The sequence below is a fragment of the Macadamia integrifolia genome, unplaced genomic scaffold (genome assembly GCF_013358625.1).
Source record: "Macadamia integrifolia cultivar HAES 741 unplaced genomic scaffold, SCU_Mint_v3 scaffold1363, whole genome shotgun sequence".
Lineage (NCBI taxonomy): Eukaryota > Viridiplantae > Streptophyta > Magnoliopsida > Proteales > Proteaceae > Macadamia > Macadamia integrifolia.
Genome location: NW_024868177.1, coordinates 9,237 through 30,627, shown reverse-complemented (window position 1 = coordinate 30,627; position 21,391 = coordinate 9,237). Strand labels below are relative to the sequence as shown.

General features: G+C 36.4%; 1 protein-coding gene across 1 annotated transcript; it reads left to right on the top strand.

Annotated features, from left to right (window-relative positions):
* Nucleotides 1–2,612: 2,612 nt before the first annotated feature.
* On the top strand, nucleotides 2,613–20,260 carry LOC122063569 (protein PHR1-LIKE 3-like). Its single transcript, XM_042627271.1, has 7 exons — nucleotides 2,613–3,146; nucleotides 3,243–3,436; nucleotides 18,407–18,483; nucleotides 18,745–18,799; nucleotides 19,150–19,231; nucleotides 19,323–19,392; nucleotides 19,495–20,260. The coding sequence occupies exons 2-7, from the start codon at nucleotides 3,247–3,249 to the stop codon at nucleotides 19,930–19,932; spliced, it is 912 nt and encodes a 303-aa protein (XP_042483205.1). The 5' UTR covers nucleotides 2,613–3,146; nucleotides 3,243–3,246; the 3' UTR covers nucleotides 19,933–20,260.
* The last annotated feature ends 1,131 nt before the right edge of the window (nucleotides 20,261–21,391 follow it).

Genomic DNA, 21,391 nt, shown 5'->3' with positions numbered 1-21,391 from the left:
CTTTCCCCCCCCCCCCCCCCCCCCAAAAAAAAAAAAAACCTTTTGTGGGGACGCTCATAGATGATGAGATTTAAATACTTGTATAGTCCAATTAGTTTAATCATTTTTCAGTCCAGATTTCTCATTAAAAAAAAAAAAAAAAAAAAAAAACTGAGTTTAAGAGTATGTGATTATTAGAAATAGGTTTCCTTAATTAGATGCCCGTGTGCTGATTCAAACGTTGGAGGTGACTCATCAGATAAGAGGATATTTATGACATAAAGATAGTGGTTCTTCCCTATTCCACCCGGAGTTCATGATTGATGGAACCTCTATGTACAAGAACGATGACATAGTTACGAAAGTGATCATCGGCCTCTTATTTATATTTATGGGCAACCTTAACCCATCAAAGAAGGCAATGAATGGTAATCTTTGAGAAAATACTCACACAATATTTAATATGAAGATTTCCATTTTATATGGATTTTCTATAATGAAACCGAGAGATAAAGTGGCAGTGTATGTGCTAATTAAAGTGGGCAACTAGACCACGTATGAAAACTGCTAATACAAGTGACCACATTACCTTCTAATCAGGAATCATATTAAAAAATGATGTTGTAGACATGGAAATATGTTAACTCCACATAGAAAAGAATGCCCAAAGAACCTATGATCTTATATCACACAGTTAACTTTTTTTCTAAGGCTTTGCGAAGTATAAGTAGACAAGCACAAGATAAATTGGATAATTAGGTTCAAGAAAATTTTATTATGCATGAGATGGTCTGGACTTTGGAGGGAATTCAGAATCTACGTTCATGTTCATATGGTCCCGTCCGTTTAGAAGGTAAGAAGATAGAAAACTGCGAGAATATGTCCCACATGTTATGGATTGTGTTAATAAGAAAATGGAAAAGAATAAAATAATAGAATAAATACATTTTGTGAGATGAGATTTGGTGGAAGAGACAGAAGATAGAAATAGAATGGGGTGGGATGAAATTCTATAGGAGAAAGAAAAACGAGAAAATAAAAGAGAGCTAGATACAAATGATCTTTTCCACAAATGCTGGCAAAATCTCTCTTAATTTGGTAGGACTAACTAGTGGGATTTTGAAAGTGAGTGAGGTGGGAAAAAACTGTGTGCCATATCACGAACAAGAATAAAAGCAGTTAATGAGATTGCCTGGTAAATTTTTCACACAACATAATTAAACACTTCTAGGTAGGAGGAAAAAATGTTTTCTACCTCTTTTGGACCTTTTTTTTTTTTTTTTTTTTTTTTTTTACTACTTTTCTCTACCAAACAAATATGGTCTATATTTTTCTACCAATTGACAATGGAACTTTATCTAAACTCTCCTGACAGTGATGGATCACATCATAGATGTTACATAGAAAGCAAAGTTGTACGTTGACACAAATGTAATAATAAAATCTGGGACCATATATTGATGTGCTTATTAAATATGTTTATTAAAAATATATTTTATTTTATTTTATTTTTTGTCTTTAATTAATCATGTGAAGATTTTTTTTTTAATTTTATGGAGTGAAGTATATTAATACAAGGAAAAGGAAGCATACCCCATCCTCTTATCATAATAAACAGTGGGATCCACATTGATTGTCCTAACCATTTGGGTCCCATGGATCATACCATTTTCTAGCCTCTTATTAGCATAGTGTGTAGTTTCCTAAATTGCTCTTTAAGAAACCTCCCCCATTAATATAAAGCTTGATTGATGGATGTAAACTTATAGCAACCTCGTATAGGGGATTCACTCCGTATATTTTTTATATCACCAATAATTTTAGTAGAAAAGTCATCCAAGCAACAATCATTCATACACCCATGCATAAATATGGCAATATGATATACCTTGTCACCAATAGGGGTGAAATTGGGTCGGGTTGGATTGGGTTTCTTAAAACCCTAATCCAACCATAGGTCCTCAAAATTCAACTCAGACCCAACCCAACCCTGTCGGGTTCATGTTTAGGCCCAATCCTACCGGGTTCATACCAACCCAATCCAACCTTAATTGACCCTATCAGGGCTGGGTTTGATTGGGTTGGATTGGACTGGGTTAACCCTAACTTCTACAATGGTTGAATTAACTTTAATTGACCTGTTTTTACCATTCATATCCTATACATTAAAAAAAATTATAAAAAAATAAAATACCAATAGCATCCTACATTCTAATGTAAAGTTCGGGGTTAAATTTCGGGTTGGCTTGAATCGGATGGGTTGAGGCCCCAACCTAACCCAGGGTTGGGGTTTTTCAACCCTAACCTGTTCTTAAGGTCTAAAAACTTGGCCCAAACCCTGTTCGAGTTTAAGACAAATCAGGGTGAATTCGAATTGTCTGAACCAAATTTTCACCCCTAGTCACCACTATATTTAAAACATAAAATATTTCAGTCCATTGCATTTACAAGTTTTATATTAAATATGATTTCTATTGTGTAACAACCGTAATCACCAAGAAAACACTCACATGCACATAAAGTGACTTTTTTACTCTGTATGGGAGATTTTAGATTAAAAAGATCAATTCATAGCATTCTCCCTTTCTCCAGTGGTGGAAAACCGCTGGGAAACTCTCTTTCATGAATCCATGAAAACAGAAAAAAAAAAAAAGAAGACAATGTGAATCCTTCCATATCAATCTTTTGGTCACTTTTCTCTCAAACTTTCACTGATTCATTGTTCCTCTACAATTGTGGGTCCTCAGGCCTTATTGTGTAGACCTCACACTGCCCTATCTTGGACTGGCTGTCACCTTTTTGGTTTTCTTAAAATCACACCCATCATTCATCAACAAATGGAATTGCATTGCCCAAGGTCATGATGTGGCTATATAGATGTGATCTGAAAGGTAGGCTTGTTACTGTTGTTCACTCTATTATGAAATGAGGATTTGGGTGCTAATGGCTGATTACTCTTGATGGTTCTCATGTTGAGACTTGGCTCCCTGGCTCGAATAGCTATTTTATCCTTTCTCTGTTACTTTTCCCGCAAGGACCCAACACATCGCTTTGCCTCCTTCCATGCATGCCTTCTCCTTTCCCCTTTTTGGATTCATAAAGCTTTTGACGGCATTGATTGCTTTCTGCGTTTGAAGATTTTCAGGGTTTCCAGCCCTGGAACCCAGGTGGGTCTGTGGGGATTTGTGTGGAAAATTTTCTTTCCCTTTCTTTTCGGCTTTTAATTGAGAAAAAAAAGTTATTGTTTTTTGGTGGGTTTTCAGTAAAATGTACTCTGGGATACATTCACTTGACGGTGGCGTTGGACATGAAAGTTTACAGGGATCTCTTGAAGGCACTAATCTTCCTGGTGATGCTTGTTTAGTTCTCACTTCCGATCCGAAGCCTCGGTTACGATGGACTGCTGATCTCCATGAGAGATTCGTTGATGCTGTTACTCAGTTGGGTGGACCTGAGAGTGCGTATTCTTCATTTAACTGATTCACTTTTCTTTTCCCTTTTATTTCATTTTTCTACTTTTAAAATTCAGCTTTTGCTACTCTTTTTTCGGTTTTATTCATCAAATTGTTGCTGCTTTTCACATTGTGCTTCTTCAATTGGTTTTCTTATATTTCGTGTGATGATTTTAGGCTTAGGCCAACAGTGGGTATCTCCCCATCACATCCCCCTTCCTACTGCCTGGATAAACGAATTTTACTTCTGATGCCCTGAATTTGATTGGCCAAGTAATAAGCTTCTTTTATTGGCGGTATTTGGTGAAGGAGCTTCACTATTCTTATTATTTTATAGCAATTAATTGTGTTACCCTCACTAGCATTGTTACTTTGCTGTAATGGAACAGCTTAGGTATGTGGACGGCCTTGAAATCTTTTAAATTTGCTGTTTTAGGTCGTTGATATGCTTCCTCCCTTCCCTTCTCATTACCCACATAACGCCAGCGTGGAGGGATATTGCATACTGTGGTGATCCAAACTCTTGTTTCTATCTCCTTCCCTTCCCCTCCCCTCCCCTTCCCTTCCCTTCCCTTCCCTTGAGGAATCATATATGTGCTTGCATGTGGAGGTTTTGGGATATTGTTTCCGAAATGCTGGAGTACACCATGTAGAAGTTACTGAAAAGATAGAGGTTTTTGAGGTATTATTCACCAGTCAGCCTGCAGAGGAATAGAATGAGCACTTCTTCTGTTGTTGCCTTGGAGAGCGTTTTGACGTACAATATGGCATGAATATGATTATGGTCCAGGAAACACATAAAGGCAATGTCAACTGACAGAGATAATAAACTATTTCCCGCTGTTATTTATGCCCCTCTTCAGCCCTGTACTCTTTAGTCCTGAACTGATTCCTTTGGTATGATGTTAAATCTGCTCGTAAGAAACTGATAAACTTTTTATTTACAGAAGTTTGACAGTTACACCAAATGCTAATTACAGCTAAGCACTTGTGAAGCAATTGGAATTTTTTTTCCTTGATTTGGACACTCATTAGGAAAGGCCTCTTGATATGATTGGTGGGTAATTTGAAATTATGGAGATGGTTATGCAAGCAGGATATAACTGACATCGAGTCTTAAGGATCTTTTGAAGTGTAACGTATTGCCATCCATCTGGAAATCGGGGGGGGGGGGGGAGCTAAGATTATTGCTGTTCATTGGGGCATTTATTGATGTCAACTATATGCTATTTTATAAGTCTTCAAATAAAGAATTTGGTGTAGTTAGGCTTGCATATCTTCAAAAGTTATTGTTCTAATCCTTAGGTGAATCAATATGAAATGTATTCTGGCCTATTGCAGCTTTTGTTGCATCCTTCAGCATGTGGGCTCTGAGTGTAACAGTGTGAGCCCTCCTCTTACATTTTTATTCTATTATGAACCCTAATAGTGCAGATGCCTCTTAAACATAACCAACCAAGCAATTAGGTGAAGTGGCTTAGGTTTTAAGTGGATCGGAAACTATTAGATGTGGATTGATCCATTCAAATTTTCGTCTTCGATTGATATCCAACAGAATATCAGTACATTCTGTATTATTTGGAGTTTTTTTATTGGTGTGTACAGGACTATAGCTTTCAACATTTATAAGCAGCCATCTAAGAATGATGACTCATGACTACAGACTACTGCAACTTTGTGGATCTGGCAGTGTTGGAAGGGTGCTTGTACACAGTATCTCATATTTCTTATGTTTCACATCAAGTGTCAATCATTATGGCAGAGAATCCTTGGAATGTGATTTATTATCAGCTGACATTTTACATGAAATTTATGTGGATGTCAGTTATTTATGGAAAGTGATGGAGCTCATTTGTTTCCTTCTCCTATGTTCTTTTTGTTTTTTGGTTGAATTATCTGTAGGCCTTGGTATCGGTTTGTACAACTCTGCTTTCTCCTGAGGGAGAAAAAAGACCATAGTTCTTTTTTTTTTTTTTTTGGGAATATTAATACTATCAGATTTATGTGAGAGAGACTTGTAGATTTCAGATTGTGGCATTTTTGGGGGGCTTTCTATTCTGTGTAACGGGCCTCTCTCTCCACTAATTATTCACAAAGTATTCATCAGAGAAAATCCTTTTGAGGCTTTTGTGATTGTTGAGTAAAAAAGTCCACTATATATGTATCATAACTAAGGTAGATATTATTGTTGCATTTACCCTTAATTTGTTGTCAGTTTGTTCTCCATATTGCATATTAAAAATGAGAGCTAAAGAAAATATGCTTCATCTTTAGTCTTTTTTTTTTTGGGGGGGGGAAGACGTAATTAACCTTTGTCCTTTAAAACTTTACAAACTATCTTTAATCATTTTATTTTATTTTCAATAATTAACTATTACATTATTCTTTTTAAAAGTTACATTGGCAATTAGATTTGAACTTTTAAACTTTGAATATGGGAACTATTTCATGCAATATCTTTCATATCCTTGTGTGTATGTTTTAAACCTTATAATGGAAATTGATAAAGTATTATTTTTAGTTTGAAATGTTGTTAGAATAAAGGTTCCTTTGGTGCCCATGATTGTCACAGCACCAAAGCGAACCAAAGCCTTGGAGGGATGCCTAAGCGCTTAGGCAAGTCGCCTGCCTTAAGGCAAACAAGGCACCTAAGTTGACCAAGTGTTATTTTTTATTTTTCCGCTTTTCTAACATTATTTAGTATGTTATATATACCTTGTATCATAAAAAATCAACATTAAGCTACATCAAGTCATCAAAAATCAATATTAAGCTACGTTAAATCATAAAAATCAACATTTAGGGAAATTCTCTTGCTCTATAATAAGTTTGACTAGTCAAATGATTTTATTTTTACATGAGACTTTTTGTATTAAGTATAACACAAAACCAGCTTTCCAACAAGTCTCTTTCCCTATGACAAGCTTGACTGGTCAAATGATTTTATTTTTAAATGAGACTTTTTATATATAGAACACAAAATCAACTTTCCAACAAGTCTCTTTCTCTATAATATGTTTGATTGGTCAAATGATTGTATTTTTACATGAGACTTTTTGTATTAGGTATAACACAAAATCAATTTTCCAACAAGTCTAAGATTACTCAAATCTGAGTTGTAATGACAAAGTTATGTTCCGGTCAAACTAATTCCAAAGTGCATAAATGCTGTTAAAATCGCTTAAATGAAAATAATGTTTTGAACATTAAAACAAAATATTATTTTACCGGATTTTTTGTTTTTTGACAATGTTTTTACCATGATAAGATTTATAAAATTTTCAAAATTGGGAAAAACCCTAGTGTTTGAAAGTTGAAGATCGCCCCTAGAACCAAAAATCTAGTTTTTGTTCTTATATTAGGGGGGGTTTGAATTTTTACCCTTTCGGAATTTGATTCTGTAAACTATTTTTATTGGATTCAAATAAGGGGTGTTTGCTTATTTATAAATAATAATATCTTTAGTAAATGTAATATAAAAACACTTAAATGATATTTGGCATAAATAAGTGCCAAAACATAAGGCGATGCCTTGACAACTATATATGGTGCCCAATGGCTTCAATCATCAGTGCATATGAGCATTGGGTAGATGGGAAAGGTTATGGATAAGCCCCATGTCACCTTTAGGGGCCTATCTAGTGTATGCTCACCTTTTATGGGTTTGTTGCTTAGTTTTCAACCAGCCCTTTTCTGCAAACAAAATTGATTTTTTTGTGCAATTTCAAAACATTATTTTTAACTCAAATAGATAGAAGATTGCTCTAAAAATTAAAGGGTGATTAGATGATGATGTGGACAACATGTCCACAAAGTTTGAGCACCAATAGAAGCTACCACATGAGGAACAAAGACCATAGTCCTGTTTTGGGAGGCCAATTCTCTAGATGTCTAGAAACGTTGTTTGAGTGATATCCCTATGAGGCACTATTCTTAGGTTTGTTTGTGGTGAGATAGGTTGGTTTGGAAAACCTTTGATTGATAAAGAAATAGATGAGTATATATGGCTTCTTAAATATTTGAGTGAGGCCTCAAATCTTGTATGGTTGATGATTCTCTTAGTTGGAAGTATGATTCAAAAATCTCTTTTTGATTAAATAACTTTATGACTCTTGGAATAGAGAGGCAGAAATTTCCTATGAATAGAAAATGTAGGGGGAATGCGAATTCCTCCTAGTATTAAAGTTTTCAAACACTTGGTTGGTAGCACTCTGTTGGGTGTTAATAATTGATCTCCTCAAGAATTGTATACTTATAACCCATAGCTAACGAGGACCAATTGGATTGGTTTTCTCCTTTTGGAGATTTCAATTTTCTTTTAAATTTTCCATCAAATTCCCAATTTTCTTTAATTTTCATTTATACTGGCATGTTGTATCATCTTACAAAGTTTTTCCAACTCTAGTTTTCTCGTTTTCTACAATTTCTCAATCAAACTATTCTTTTTCTTATCAAATCCATTTGTTTCTACCTGAAAATTCCCCACTTAAGGCGCATGCATTAATCTATACCATAGTTTTGTCAATGCCCTATCTGCTTCTCTAAACCTCTGCTAGATGAGCTGTTTGCTTATTAGGGTATAATTTCACTTACATTTGTGCATGTAGCGTTGTCTGTGTTTGCTTTGGCTGATATTTTCTTGATCATTTTTCCTCGTGGGCAAAGAGCCCTCTGATTCTTATCGGTGTCAGGTTTATAGACTGTAGTGACTTTGGAATTCTGAATCAAATTATCCTCCCTGTCAAAGAGATGTTTATTGACTTGCTACAAACTACAAAGTGCAATCCATTGTCTATAAGAGGCTAAGATCTTCTTCCTAAAATATATTTGGGAAGGTGGATGATTAGAATTGTAAGCCAACTTGAAAAGATGCAGGTTTTTCAATCTTTAAAAGATGAATCTATTGATTATGGCTTGTTACTCATGGCCTTGTTCAGGTAGTGGTGTGTTTACAGCCATCTTAAAGCAAACTACTTAGCAATAAGCAACTTTTTCTTAAATTTCTTGTCTACCTTAAATCTCCAGTGCACTCCAACCTTTTTGGGCCAACTGAGTATTGTTTGGTTTGCAAATATCATATATTGGGGGAGATCATGACGCTATTAAGGTGTACATGACTACATGGAGGATATGATTTGTGGAGAGAGGAATGAGGAGGGGATTTCAATTTTAGAGTTTGTTGTGGGTTATGATTTATCTATTATAAACACATACTTTGAAAAGGGAGGAGCATTTAGTTACCTTCAAGAGTGGGCATCATAAAAGCCAAATAGATTTCGTTCTAATTAGAAAGTCTGATAGATTGTTATGTTAGGATTGAGGTATACCGGTGGAGAGCCTAACCCCGCAACATAGGTTAGTGGTCATGGATATCTCTTATTATGCCGAATCGTAAGAAAGGTGAGCTGTTTGCCAAGGATAAGGTGGTGGAACTTAAAGTGAGATATCTTGAAATATTTTTACTAATAAATTGGTCAAACAAGGATGGTGGGACTTTGTTGGAGGCACTAATAAAATGTGGAATGAGATGAATTGTATTAAGAAGGTTGCTAAAATGTCCTAGACAGATCAATAGGAAACCTCCATTCCTCCAGAGAGTCTTGGTGGTGGGATGATGACTTTCAAGCAACCACTAAGCTTAAGAAAGCTAATGTAAGACTTGGCAAAGGACTAGGGAAGTGGAGGATCTAAAAATTTGTATATTTGCCAAAAAATGAAGCTATAAGAAGATTGTGGGAAAAAGTACAGGTTAAGAAATATGAAGATCTTTGTAACAATCTGAGCACAAAGGAAGGGGAGAAAGTTATCTATAAGATAGCTAAAGTGAGGGAAAAGAAGAGTAGCATTTCGACCATGTTAGATGTATTAAATGTTAAAAGTGAAGATGGTAAAGTACTAATAAGGGATGAGGACATTAAGGAAAGATGGAAAGATTATTTCTACAGCCTACTAAATGAAGATATTTCAAGTAATAGTGTCCCAGAAGCCTGCATTACCCATCAAGACACCACATATTGTAGATATATGTGTATATGTGTGTGTGTGTGTGTGTGTGTGTGTGTGTGTGTGTGTGAAAAAGGTTCATAAAGTAAAAGAAAGTTTAAGGAGGATGAGAGTAGGGAAGGGATCAGGTCCAAATGGGGTCCCAATAAAAAGGTATATGAGTTTTTGGTTTATCTTGGCTAACCAAGTTATTAGTTAGATTATGAGCACAAGGAAAATGTTAGATGAATGGAGGAGAAGTATTATGGTTCCGAATTATACAAATGAAAGTGATTTCCAGAGCTGTAATAATTATAACGGCATGAAACTAATGAGCCATACTATGAAATTACGGGCAAAGTTATTGAAACTCAGATGAGAGTCTGAGACAAAAAACTACTATTATGGAGGACCAATTTGGTTTTATGCCTAGAAGATATATGGCAAAATCTATTTACTTAGGAGACTCGTAGAAGGATTTAGAGATTATAGGGAAGATCTCTATATGGTCTTTATTGACCTAGAAAAAGCTTACAACAATCCCTAGAGAGTTAATATAATAAGCACTAGGGAAGAGATGTGTTTTAAGTAAATGTGGACTTTATTAAACATATGTATAATGGTGTGGTGATAATGTAAGAACTGCGGGGGTTCAAGGTAATGAATTCTTAATTATAATTGGGTTACGTCAAGGATCAACTTTAAACCCTTATTTTTTTGTGCTTATCATAGATGATTTAACCATAAACATTCATGATCAGGTTCCTCGGTCTATACTTTTTGTTGGTGATATTGTATTAGTGGATGAGAAAATAACATGGATTAATGCCTAGTTGGAATTATGGAGATCAACCTTGGAATCAAAAGGTTTTATGATAAGTAGAACGAAAGCAGAATATAACATGGATTAATGGTTCCTTGGTGTATACTTTTTGTTGGTGATATTGTATTAGTGGATGAAAAAATAACATGGATTTATGCCTAGTTGGAATTATGGAGATCGACCTTGGAATCAAAAGGTTTTATGATAAGTAAAACGAAAACATAATATATGATGTGTAAATTACACTAGGATGGATAATGAGGTGGTGAATATTGATGAGAGGGAGATTCCACGAAGTGATTGTTTTAAGTATCGGGGTTCAATCATAAATAAAGAAGGTGATATAGAGGATGATGTTTCACAGTGAATTAAAATAGGATGGATGCGACAGAGAGGTGTGTCCGGAGTGTTGTGTGATCGACGTATTCCTTTAAAACTTGAAGAAAAATTTATAGTACAATCATATACTGGCTATAATGATGATGTGGAATGTTGGGCAGTTAAGAAGCATAATATAAATAAACTCATTGTAGTTGCGATGAGGATGTTGAGCTAGATGTGTGGAAAAATTAGAAAGGATGAAGGAAGGAATGATCGAATCAGAGCTGATTTGGGGGTAGCTTTGATGCATGATAAGCTACGAGATAGTCGTTTGAGTTTGCATGGCTATGTTTGGTAGAGGCCTTTGGATGCTCCATTACAAAAGAGTGATTTGATTTTAGATTGAAGGAGCTACAAGAGCCAAAGGCAGACCTAAAATGACTCTCAGAGAAGTGAGGAAAGACATGCATAACTTAGGCCTTGTATCAAGTATGACCTCAAATAGAGCTGATTAAAAGGTAATGATCCATGTAGCAGACCCCATTTAGTTGGAATAAGGTTGAGTTGTTATTGTTGTTGTAATGCTTCATCGTGAGGAATAACTTGGTATGATAAGCATAATTGTTAGGGTATCGTCTAGGTGACCGCCTTGGCATCCAGCGATCCAAGCGCCTTCACAACTAGTGTTGTCTGAGTGGGCATTTTGATTGCCTTGGTCACCTTGGGCCCAGGCCCCTTCCAATGCCTTGGTTCGCTCAGATGCCATGACAACTATGATGATCAGAGTGTTTATGATGGGTTCTCAAATTTTCTCTTTACTAATCCACACTAAGGCTCTATTGTCCTTTGAAGCGGTTTTCTGTTGCACCCATCTGGAAACTCAATTCTGAGTCAAGGAAGGGATGGCTATGCATCTCAAAGCCATTATTTTTTGTTTAATCCCACTGGTTCTAAGGCAGAAATGCTACCGGAGTTGAATTCCTTTCACTCTTCCTCCTCACTTTATATAGTCTGTAATGCTGGATTTACAGAGTTCAATTATGGAAGGAGATTCATTCAGTCATTAGTTTGTTTTAGAAGTTGCATAGAGGTAAAAATGGAACAGCTTGTTACAATAAAATGCCTGGAAGGCCAACTCTATATCAGATGCAGGGATTAAAAACTCATTTTGTTTTCTGTTTCGGTCAATCCAAAACTACTGAATTTAGCTGAAACAGTGTATTTTTTCCCATGTTTTTTTGCTTGGCCGTTTTGGGGGACTAATGGCTGAAATTAGCAAAACAAAATGACCGAAGTTTTGACAAAACAGTGCATTTTTTGGACTGAAATGAGCGAAATTTCAGCGAAACAGTGCTAATTTTGGGTTTGGCCTCCTATTACATCTCGGACATTTCAAAATTAGTGAAATTTCGGCGAGTTTTTGAACCATGATCAGATGTCCTGGAAGAGTTCAGTGAACAAACTTCAGTGAGATCAGTACCTCAGGCCTGCTTTAGAAGTGCTTTATTAAGTTTCTTTTGCATCTTTCCTCCCCCCTCTTAACTTAAGGGTACAAGTTATTGAGTGAGAAATGAGCCATCATTTGGGACAGTGGTAAAAAGATAGGGCTGGCAACAAGAAGATGTGGACTTGAGTCCTGAGGATGGCCCAGCTGGACTTTGTGCAAAAAATAGTGAAGATTAGGACCGAATCCAGAACACCTCCCAAGCAGGAGAGAAAAAATGGAAGTATTGAGTGAAACAGAAATAAAATTACGAAGGATCATACTGAAAGTTTAATTTACTTATTACACCATTTACTGAATTGGAGTAATAACTCATCTGGAAAAGTAAAAGGAGAGAATAATAGAAGCTGCAATTATGAAATATGCTTGAAAGTATAAATCAAATGGGAGAGGGGTGACATGGTCTCCTTTATTGTTGGCTTCCATATATATTTATATTTTGATTAGCTACAGTAACATATTGTATTTATTAATTGTAATATATGTGAGGACAACGGAAATATGATGATGTAGATTAATTACCAAAATAGGCTTGTTTTATTAGGAATAAGCCTAGGGTTGAGTTTCATACATGTTGGGCATTTGATCCCATGTATTTTGAGTGTAATAGACCACTTTTATGGGTCTAAAAGGGTGGCTCTAAGATTGAGTACGGGATTACTAGTTAGTTTCCTTTTTCCATTAGTTTCATTTTTTCAGTAGTTTTCTTTTTAGTTGGGTTTGATTTAAGTTATATTTGTTTTCTTAGGAGTCAAGTTGTTAATTGAGTCAAGTCATTAGTAGTTAGTTTCCTTTTTCAACTAGTTTCTAATTTCAGTTTTTAGTAACTATTGTATTAGGAGAATATTTGGTTTCCTTTTTGAGGAACCTTCTATTTTGTAATTCCTTTCCCCATTAACATTATAAATAAAGAAGAGGAGGCTCCTAAAAGCCTAGAATGGTTTTGATAAAAAAAATTAATGGCTATTGCCATTGTCTTCTTCATGAAGAGTTGTCTTGTGTTTGATCAAGGCTGAAGGAATTGGTGCGGCGTGAAGTCCAAGAGGTCTCTTCAACTATTCTTTCTTTCTTTTCAAAGTTAATTGCGAGGTTCTTCAAACCAGGTAAGGGATCTGAACTGCTTTTGATTTTTGGTTCTGGAAATCTCAAGTTTCTCTCTTGCTGCCCCCATACTGTTCTGAAGATCCAGCCATCCGATGGCTCTCTGTTTTTTATCAAGTGTTAAGATCATATAGAGGGGAACTCAACCTTAATTTGAGGTTCATCAGACCAGGGAATCTACAGTTATGGGATTTCTCCCTATTTTGGCCGATCCTAATTTCTGCCCAGATTTGCAAATCGATTTCTGTTGGGTGTTGCTAATTGGTTGCTGATACTATTCCTTATTGATTTGACTTCATTAGTTGATTTCAGTCCTATATTCCCTGTTGTTTATTCTGTTACAGAATTTCTGAAATTGAGATCGATGGACTGGTTTGAATCTTGCTGTTGTGTTAGACTTTGGTTCATGGATTACAGTTGTTTGTGAATCCAATTGAACTACTTTCAGTCCCTGCTTTAGTTCTAAAAGGTTGCTACTGGTTTGACCTGATTAGTACTGTCATATTGATGTTGATAGCCTGCTAGACTATCTTATATTATTTTTATTTTCTGTTATATTGTTGGGTTGGTTATGGTTGTTCTTAGATTAAAAGATCCTGAAGCTGAGATTTGGCTAGACCCCTACCCTAGTATACATTAAGTGGTATCAGAGCATGGCTGAGAACAACACCCCCACCCTAGCTTCTATTATGGAGTTTCTACAAAAATGGAGAACTGAATTGAAAGCTAAACCGCAAGCTTTGCAGACTGAACTAAATACAGGGTTGTTGGATGTAGAGACCCAATCACAACAACCTACTGGTGATTCACATACAACACCCGAAGTGGAAGCCCCATTGAATGTAGCTGCTCAGTTGGCTAATAGGAGAGCAAACCCTAACCTAAGAGCACCACAGAGGGATCCTGTAGTGCAACCAACTTTTGAAGAACATGTAAGGGGTTACTTTGAGATTGAACGTCCCACATATCAGAGATACTCTGGAGATTCACAGAAGGTCAAGCTCGATCTGAAGAAGTTTGATGATAGACATGACCTCCAATTATTCTATGATTGGGTAGCTGCTCTGGATGATTATTTTGATTATTATGACTTGCCTGAGGAACAGAAGATAAAACTAGCTTGTGCCAAGCTAGTTGAGGCTGCGTGTGATTGGTGGAGAACCTATAAGTATAAACTAGAGGATTGTGGTAGAGAACCTACTATATGGGAAGAGATGAAGCAAGAACTATCTAATAAGTAATTGCCACATAAGTTCAGAGCTCGTATACAAGACCAGCTGAACTCTCTTCGTCAGGGAAATATAACTGTGGTGGAGTATATGAATAAATTTGATGCACTTTATTCTCTCACAGACATTAGGAAGAATGAGAGGCAATTACTTTTTCGGTTTCGACTGGGATTACGAGCTGAAATTAACAGGGGAATTGGTGTTGCTAATGTGTATACAGTGAGAGATTGCTTTGAAAATGCTCTTCGGGCAGAGGAACTTTTAGCACAGCCAGGTAGAAGGTTTGGTTACTAAGCTGGGGAGGTCAAGAAAAATTTTTCAGCCACTAAACATAATACTTTAGTACCCCCAAGAGCCACAACTCCTTTATGTGAAGTGAAGATATCTCTATTCAAACCAAAAGAACTTGAAGTCAAGGTTCACATTGAAGAGATAGTTCTTGAAGCTTCAAAAACAGAAGGTCAAGAGACAAAAGATTCCATAGAAGAGTTCTGCATTGAAGAGAGCATAGTAGACAAGACTGAAGCCGTGGACAATGATGTAGTGGTTGAAAGCACTCCACAACAAGTCTTTGAGATTCATGATGAAAAGGAAGAGTTTGTTCCAATCCTTGATGAGAAGGTTACCAACATTGACGACTCTATGCACATGACATTCACAGTTGGTATTGATTCAGAGGTTGAGCATGTAGAGTTTGTTATGCCATCATGGTTCTTTGAAGAGAAAGCTCCACGCCTTGAAGATTACATTTCACAAGTTTACAAGCAACCAGAGTTTTGTTTGGGAATGGTCAAAGCTACTACTGACATGTTTCCCCCTCATTGCTGTAAAATTCGAGGACGAATTTTTTCAAGATGGAGAGAGTTGATGTAGATTAATTTCCAAAATATGTTTGTTTTATTAGGAATAAGCCTAGGGTTGGGTTTCATACATGTTGGGCCTTTGATCCCACGTATTTTGAGTGTAATAGTCCATTTTTATGGGTTTAAAAGGGGGGCTCTAAGATTGAGTACGGGATTACTAGTTAGTTTCCTTTTCCATTAGTTTCTTTTTTAGTTGGGTTTGATTTGAGTTATATTTGTTTCCTTAGGAGTCAAGTTGTTAATTGAGTCAAGTCATTAGTAGTCAAGGATTAAAGTATCGGTATCGGTCGACCAAAATTAAGATACGTATCGGAGGGTATCATATCGTGTCGGAGATACGTTAAAGATACGCACATAAATGGATATGAAACACCTTTTTAAACACTTTTGCATAAAAAAAATTGTTAAAAAAAGCTTATTGATAACATGTATTATGCATAAATACTAAATTGAGGGTATCGCACTAAGAATTCAAGGTTTGTAGTTGTCCCATAAATGTAAAATCCTTGTTCCCAACTTTGATTTCCACTTTAGTTAGAGAGAAATATGGTTGGCAGAAATTTTGGAACAAGAACCCCTCAAAAAATTGTGTTTTCTGAAAAATACCCATCTTGGCCATTATATGACCGTAGCGCAACTCACCGATACGTACTGATCGATACATACCGATACTCACCAATACGTACTGATACTCATCGATAAGTATCGATCGATACATACAAATACTCACTGATACTTACCGATACATACCGAAACGCATATTTCACCTCGATTTTATATTTTTCATAGAGTATCAGTACGTATCGATAGTATATTGGTGTATATCAATATGTATCGTAGGATATATATCGATACGAAAGGATTTTAAAAATTTCATGTATCGTATCTGTGTGTGTCATATCGGTCGGCTAAATTTAAGATATGTATCAGAGGGTATCGTATCAGTATCGGAGATACTTTAAACCATGTTAGTAGTTAGTTTCTTTTTTCAACTAGTTTCTAATTTCATTTTTTAGTTACTATTGTATTAGGAGAATATTTGGTTTCCTTTTTGAGGAACCTTCTATTTTATAATTCTTTCCCCCATTAACATTATAAATAAAGAAGATGAGACTCCTAAAAGCCTAGAATGGTTTTGATGAAAAAAATTAATGGTTGTTGCCATTGTCTTCTTCATGAAGAGTTGTCTTGTGTTTGATCAAGACTGAAGGAATTGGTGCGGCGTGAAGTCCAAGAGGTCTCTTCAACTATTCTTTCTTTCTTTTCAAAGTTAATTGCGAGGTTCTTCAAACCAGGTAAGGGATCTGAACTGTTTTTGATTTCTGGTTCTGAAAATCTCAAGTTTCTCTCCTACTGTCCCCATACTATTCTGAAGATCTAGCCATCCGATGGCTCTCTGTTTTTGATCGAGTGTTAAGATCATATAGAGGGGAACTCAACCTTAATTTAAGGTTCATCAGACCAGGGAATCTGCAGTTATGGGATTTCTCCCTATTTTGGCCGATCCTAATTTCTGCCTAGATTTGTGAATCGATTTGTGTTGGGTGTTGCTTATTGGTTGCTGATACTATTCCTTATTGATTTGACTTCATTAGTTGATGATTTCAGTCCTATATTCCCTGCTGTTTATTCAGTTACAGAATTTCTGAAACTGAGATCGATTGGACTAGTTTGAATCTTGCTGTTGTGTGAGACTTTGGTTCATGGATTACAGTTGTTTGTGAATCCAATTGAACTACTTTCAGTCCCTGGTTTAGTTCTAAAAGGTTGCTGCTGGTTTGACCTGATTAGTACTGCCATATTGAAGTCGATAGCCTGCTAGACTATCTTATATTATTTTTATTTTCTGTTATATTGTTGGGTTGGTTATGGTTCTTAGATTAAAAGATCCTGAAGCTGAGATTTGGTTAGACCCCTACCCTAGTCTACATTATATGATCATACCCTTGTTGCAACCTTTACAAGGTATATGTAAACTATGCATATAAAACAACGACAAAAGGCTGAATACATCAATCATAAGGTATGGAATCTCAGCTGGTAGAAATAACACATCATATCTACCCCATAGATTATTTAAATGCCATAGCTCAATCATTTAAAGAGTTTCTAATTTTTTTCTGTTTTGGAGTTAAAAACCTAGAACTGTTGGAAATCAGTGAAAATCTTGAAGTTGAAATATAATAAGCTATTTAGCATTATATAGCCAGCTGAATGTTACTCATCTATGAAGCCCAAACTTGTGCAAGTTGGATTTGATTTGAGTCATTGCTGATTTTTACGAGTGTGTTCGACATCATTTTATAAGAAGTTTTGTAAGGCTTTAGTAGCTTAGCTTTATTTACTCAGAAGAAAGTCATGATGATGGAGAATCTGAGCAAATATGCTTTTGAACTGAGCTGATATTGGCAAACAATAGTGGAACTGTGTAATAGTGGCTTCTGGAACACCAAAATACTTGCTCTTACAAAATATTTAAGAGAATTGAAATGAACAGCATGCACCTTGACTATGACTGTACTTTTCTACTAGCAGGGAATGCTTTTTGTTATTGTCAGATAGGATATTGAATTATTTACCCAACAGTCTACAATTCTGACGAGTTATGGCTGAATGAGTATGGTCCACATCTATCATGTGTTTTGCAAGTTCTATTTTACTACTTTTGTTAGTTAGACATACGAAATGTCGATACCTGAGGCACTTCTTCTCCAGATTATTTGAATTAATCAAGATATAAGTTTGGGAAGTAAGAATTCCAGAATTTCAAGTCTTTAGTCATAAACTCGTGGATTGGCCAGCCCTAAAGCCTTGTCTGGAAGTGCTTGATGGGCTTACTTACAATTTGTAAGTCCAACCTGTTTAAAACACCTCAAGATTAAGCACAGCCTGTACCATGGACCTGTCCAGTTGACATCACTATGTTCTGGCGTGGCCCATCTCCCTCACACCCACCCCCACCCCAAAAAAAAAAAAAAATCCTTCAAAATTTTCCTTTGCCAGATTGTGTGTTCCTTTAGCCAGTTACGGGCCTTTAGCATTTAGTCTTTCCTTTTTCTTGTTTTTGTTTTCTTTTTCAGAATTGGTAAGCTCTTCCAAGTTGATTAACAGTTTTTTTTCTTCTTTTAACTCATTTTTTAATTGCCTTGCAGAAGCAACACCAAAGACGATTATGAGAACAATGGGAGTAAAAGGCCTTACCCTTTATCATTTGAAGTCTCATCTACAGGTATCTGTCTGGACATTGACATTGTTTTCATCTAGGGCTATTGTCTTCAAAAGAATTCTTTTCAGTTTCTTTTATTTTTTGTAGTTCTAAGATGGGCCTTGAACCTGGATGTTTACAATTTCGGTGCATCAGCTCTGTTCTCAATTCCTTCTTTCTGCCCCAATGTTGATCATCTCACTTTTCGTCCCATAGTTGCTGGTTTCCAGTTCTGAACTAAATAAATGTTCTCTATAATTCCTATCCAACGTCTTTTATTTGCAGAAATATCGGTTGGGGAAGCAATCAGGCAAGGAATTCACCGACAACTCCAAGGATGGTATCCATCTCTTTCTAATGGACAAAAGCTTCTGCACTCATCTATGCTTTTGGATTGCCTGCTTTACGTACTTTTTGATTCCTTTTCTTTCAAATTTTGTTGATAATTCTAAGAAATGGGATGACAAATTAGTGTGCCTCAACTGGTGTGTCCCTGTCTGCTCTATTGTGGTATCTCTTGTGCATGCCTTATTCTCGGCTCCAACATACAGAGCTCTTGCTCCTTGGTTTCACTTCAATATGTGGGCTCTTGCTTCTTAGTTTTCCAGTTTCCCATCAAGGTCCTGTTGTAGCTTATCCATAGTTTTTCTTGAAATGCTCATTCATTTACCATTGCTGTGTGATTTGCAGCTTCATGTGCAGCAGAAAGTCAGGTTACCGGTTCATCATCGTCATCATCCTCATCAAGACTGATGACCCAAGACTTAAATGAGTATGTTACGATATTTGGGTTTCATGTCTACTATGCAAGTTTGCCTACTTCTGACATCGAATATTGTCTATTGCTTTCAATTATACAACAGTGGTTACCAGATTACTGAGGCACTACGAGTCCAAATGGAAGTCCAAAGAAGACTGCATGAACAGCTAGAGGTCAGTTTCTCAGCTGCAGTGGTAGCTTTTGGTTCTCCAATTAAGTCATTGGACCCTGGACAATACTACTTAAAATCTTGGCTTTTGATTTCTCGATTTCAGGTTCAAGCTGTTCAGCGTCATCTCCAGCTTCGGGTTGAAGCCCAAGGCAAGTACTTGCAATCCATACTTGAGAAAGCCTGCAAAGCTCTCAATGATCTGACTCTGGCATCAACTGGGGTTGAAACAATTAGACAAGAACTCTCTGAACTGGCAGTCAAGGTCTCCAATGATTGTCTAGGCATGGTCCCACTTGACACACTCAAAATGCCTTCTCTGTACGAGATTGCAGCGGCTTTGGAAGAGAAATCTGCTTCAAATGGGCCAGGCAAGATTGGGGATTGCTCTGTTGAAAGCTGCCTGACATCAACTGGGAGCCCAGTATCTCCAATGGCTATTGCCATGAAGAAAAGAACTCGTCCTATCTTAGCCACAGGGGATTCATTGCCCTGGGAGAGTGATTTGCGGCAAGATGTCGAGTGGATGGTGACAAGTATTTGATGAAAGACTGGCCGAGCTCCAGCCGGAAAATTCCTTTTCTGTGGTAATTAAGCTGACCTATCATTTTGTAATCGCAAGTGTAACACCGGTGATCTGTAAATCCTCTAATCAGATCCTAGTACTCAAGGGATTTAGTTGAAGTTGAAGAGGGGTCCTTTTATGCCTAGAAGTAGGTCAAGAAATTATCTGATCATTGTGATCATCATGTTTAGCTCATTCAAGATAATGTAGCCGTTTAAATGTATCAGCAATGTGTATCCAGTCAGTAGAGGGATGTGAACCTAGTAAATTTGAAATTGAAACTAATCTGTTGAACTTGTTGGTCTAAGAGGCTTCGATAAGGTAACATCCAAGTAACTAAAATCTGGTTAAAGGAACGATTATCTTAATGGCATAAGTTCAATCCATTAATAGGATTTGAAATTGGAAACAGCCTCTCTTGTGAAGCAAGGGTAAGGCTGCTTATATTTGCACTTCCCAGACCCTGCAGTAGTGGGAGCATTGTGTAGTGGGTTGCTTGCTCTCTGTTTTTTTGCTATAGATTCTAATCATCATGCAGTAGTGGGAGCTTTCTGTTTTTTTGCTATGGATTCTAATCATCATGCAGTAGTGGGAGCATTGTGTGGTGGTTTGCTCTTTTTTTTTTTTTTGTTATTTGAATTTATAACCATTCGTTATGGTGATAGCACGAAAGCATTAGAGGGGTGACAAGTGCATGCCTGGCATATATATATAGTGTTAGTATCTTTGATGATTTTTTATTATCTACCCCACACCCCCACCAAAAAAAAAAAAAAAATGATAATTTTACATAACTGTACCTATATGCAGCATAGATGTTATGATATGATTATGCTAGAATTAATCTAATATGATAAAACAGCTTCGTGCGACTTGGTGGTCAAGCGATCAAAACAGCTTCTTGACATTCATGGGGTAGGGTTACGTAGCTTTCGTCCCCCTCACCTTGCACATGTGGGAGCCTTGTGCAACGGGTATGGCTTTTTTGTTTTTGTTTTTGTTTTTTAAATCTAATATGATAAAATCAATATATGATTAGCCAAAGCATTAGTAGAAAAAATAAACAGAGGTAGAAAAAATAATTGGATATTAACGGATCAACATGAACTTAAATCCATAATACCACCCCTTAATACAAAAGAGAGTTTATCAATGTAGCTCTCACCTTTTTTGGGCTGACACCATAGGCTAATGTGGTTATAAGAGAATGCATCAAGTCCCTATCGGAATAGTTATCCCACCATTTGGTTCGAAAGAAGCCCTTTAGTATCATTGTCAGTGTGCTTCTGTTATACCTTTCTTCTATATAAAAATTTTCAAGTACTTTGAACTATAGTACCATTAGTTGTGCTTCAATAGATATATCAACTTGGGAGTGTATAGTGTTTATGACCCATGCTCTCCCTCCTGTATCTATTTCTTAAATTTAGCCGTGTTT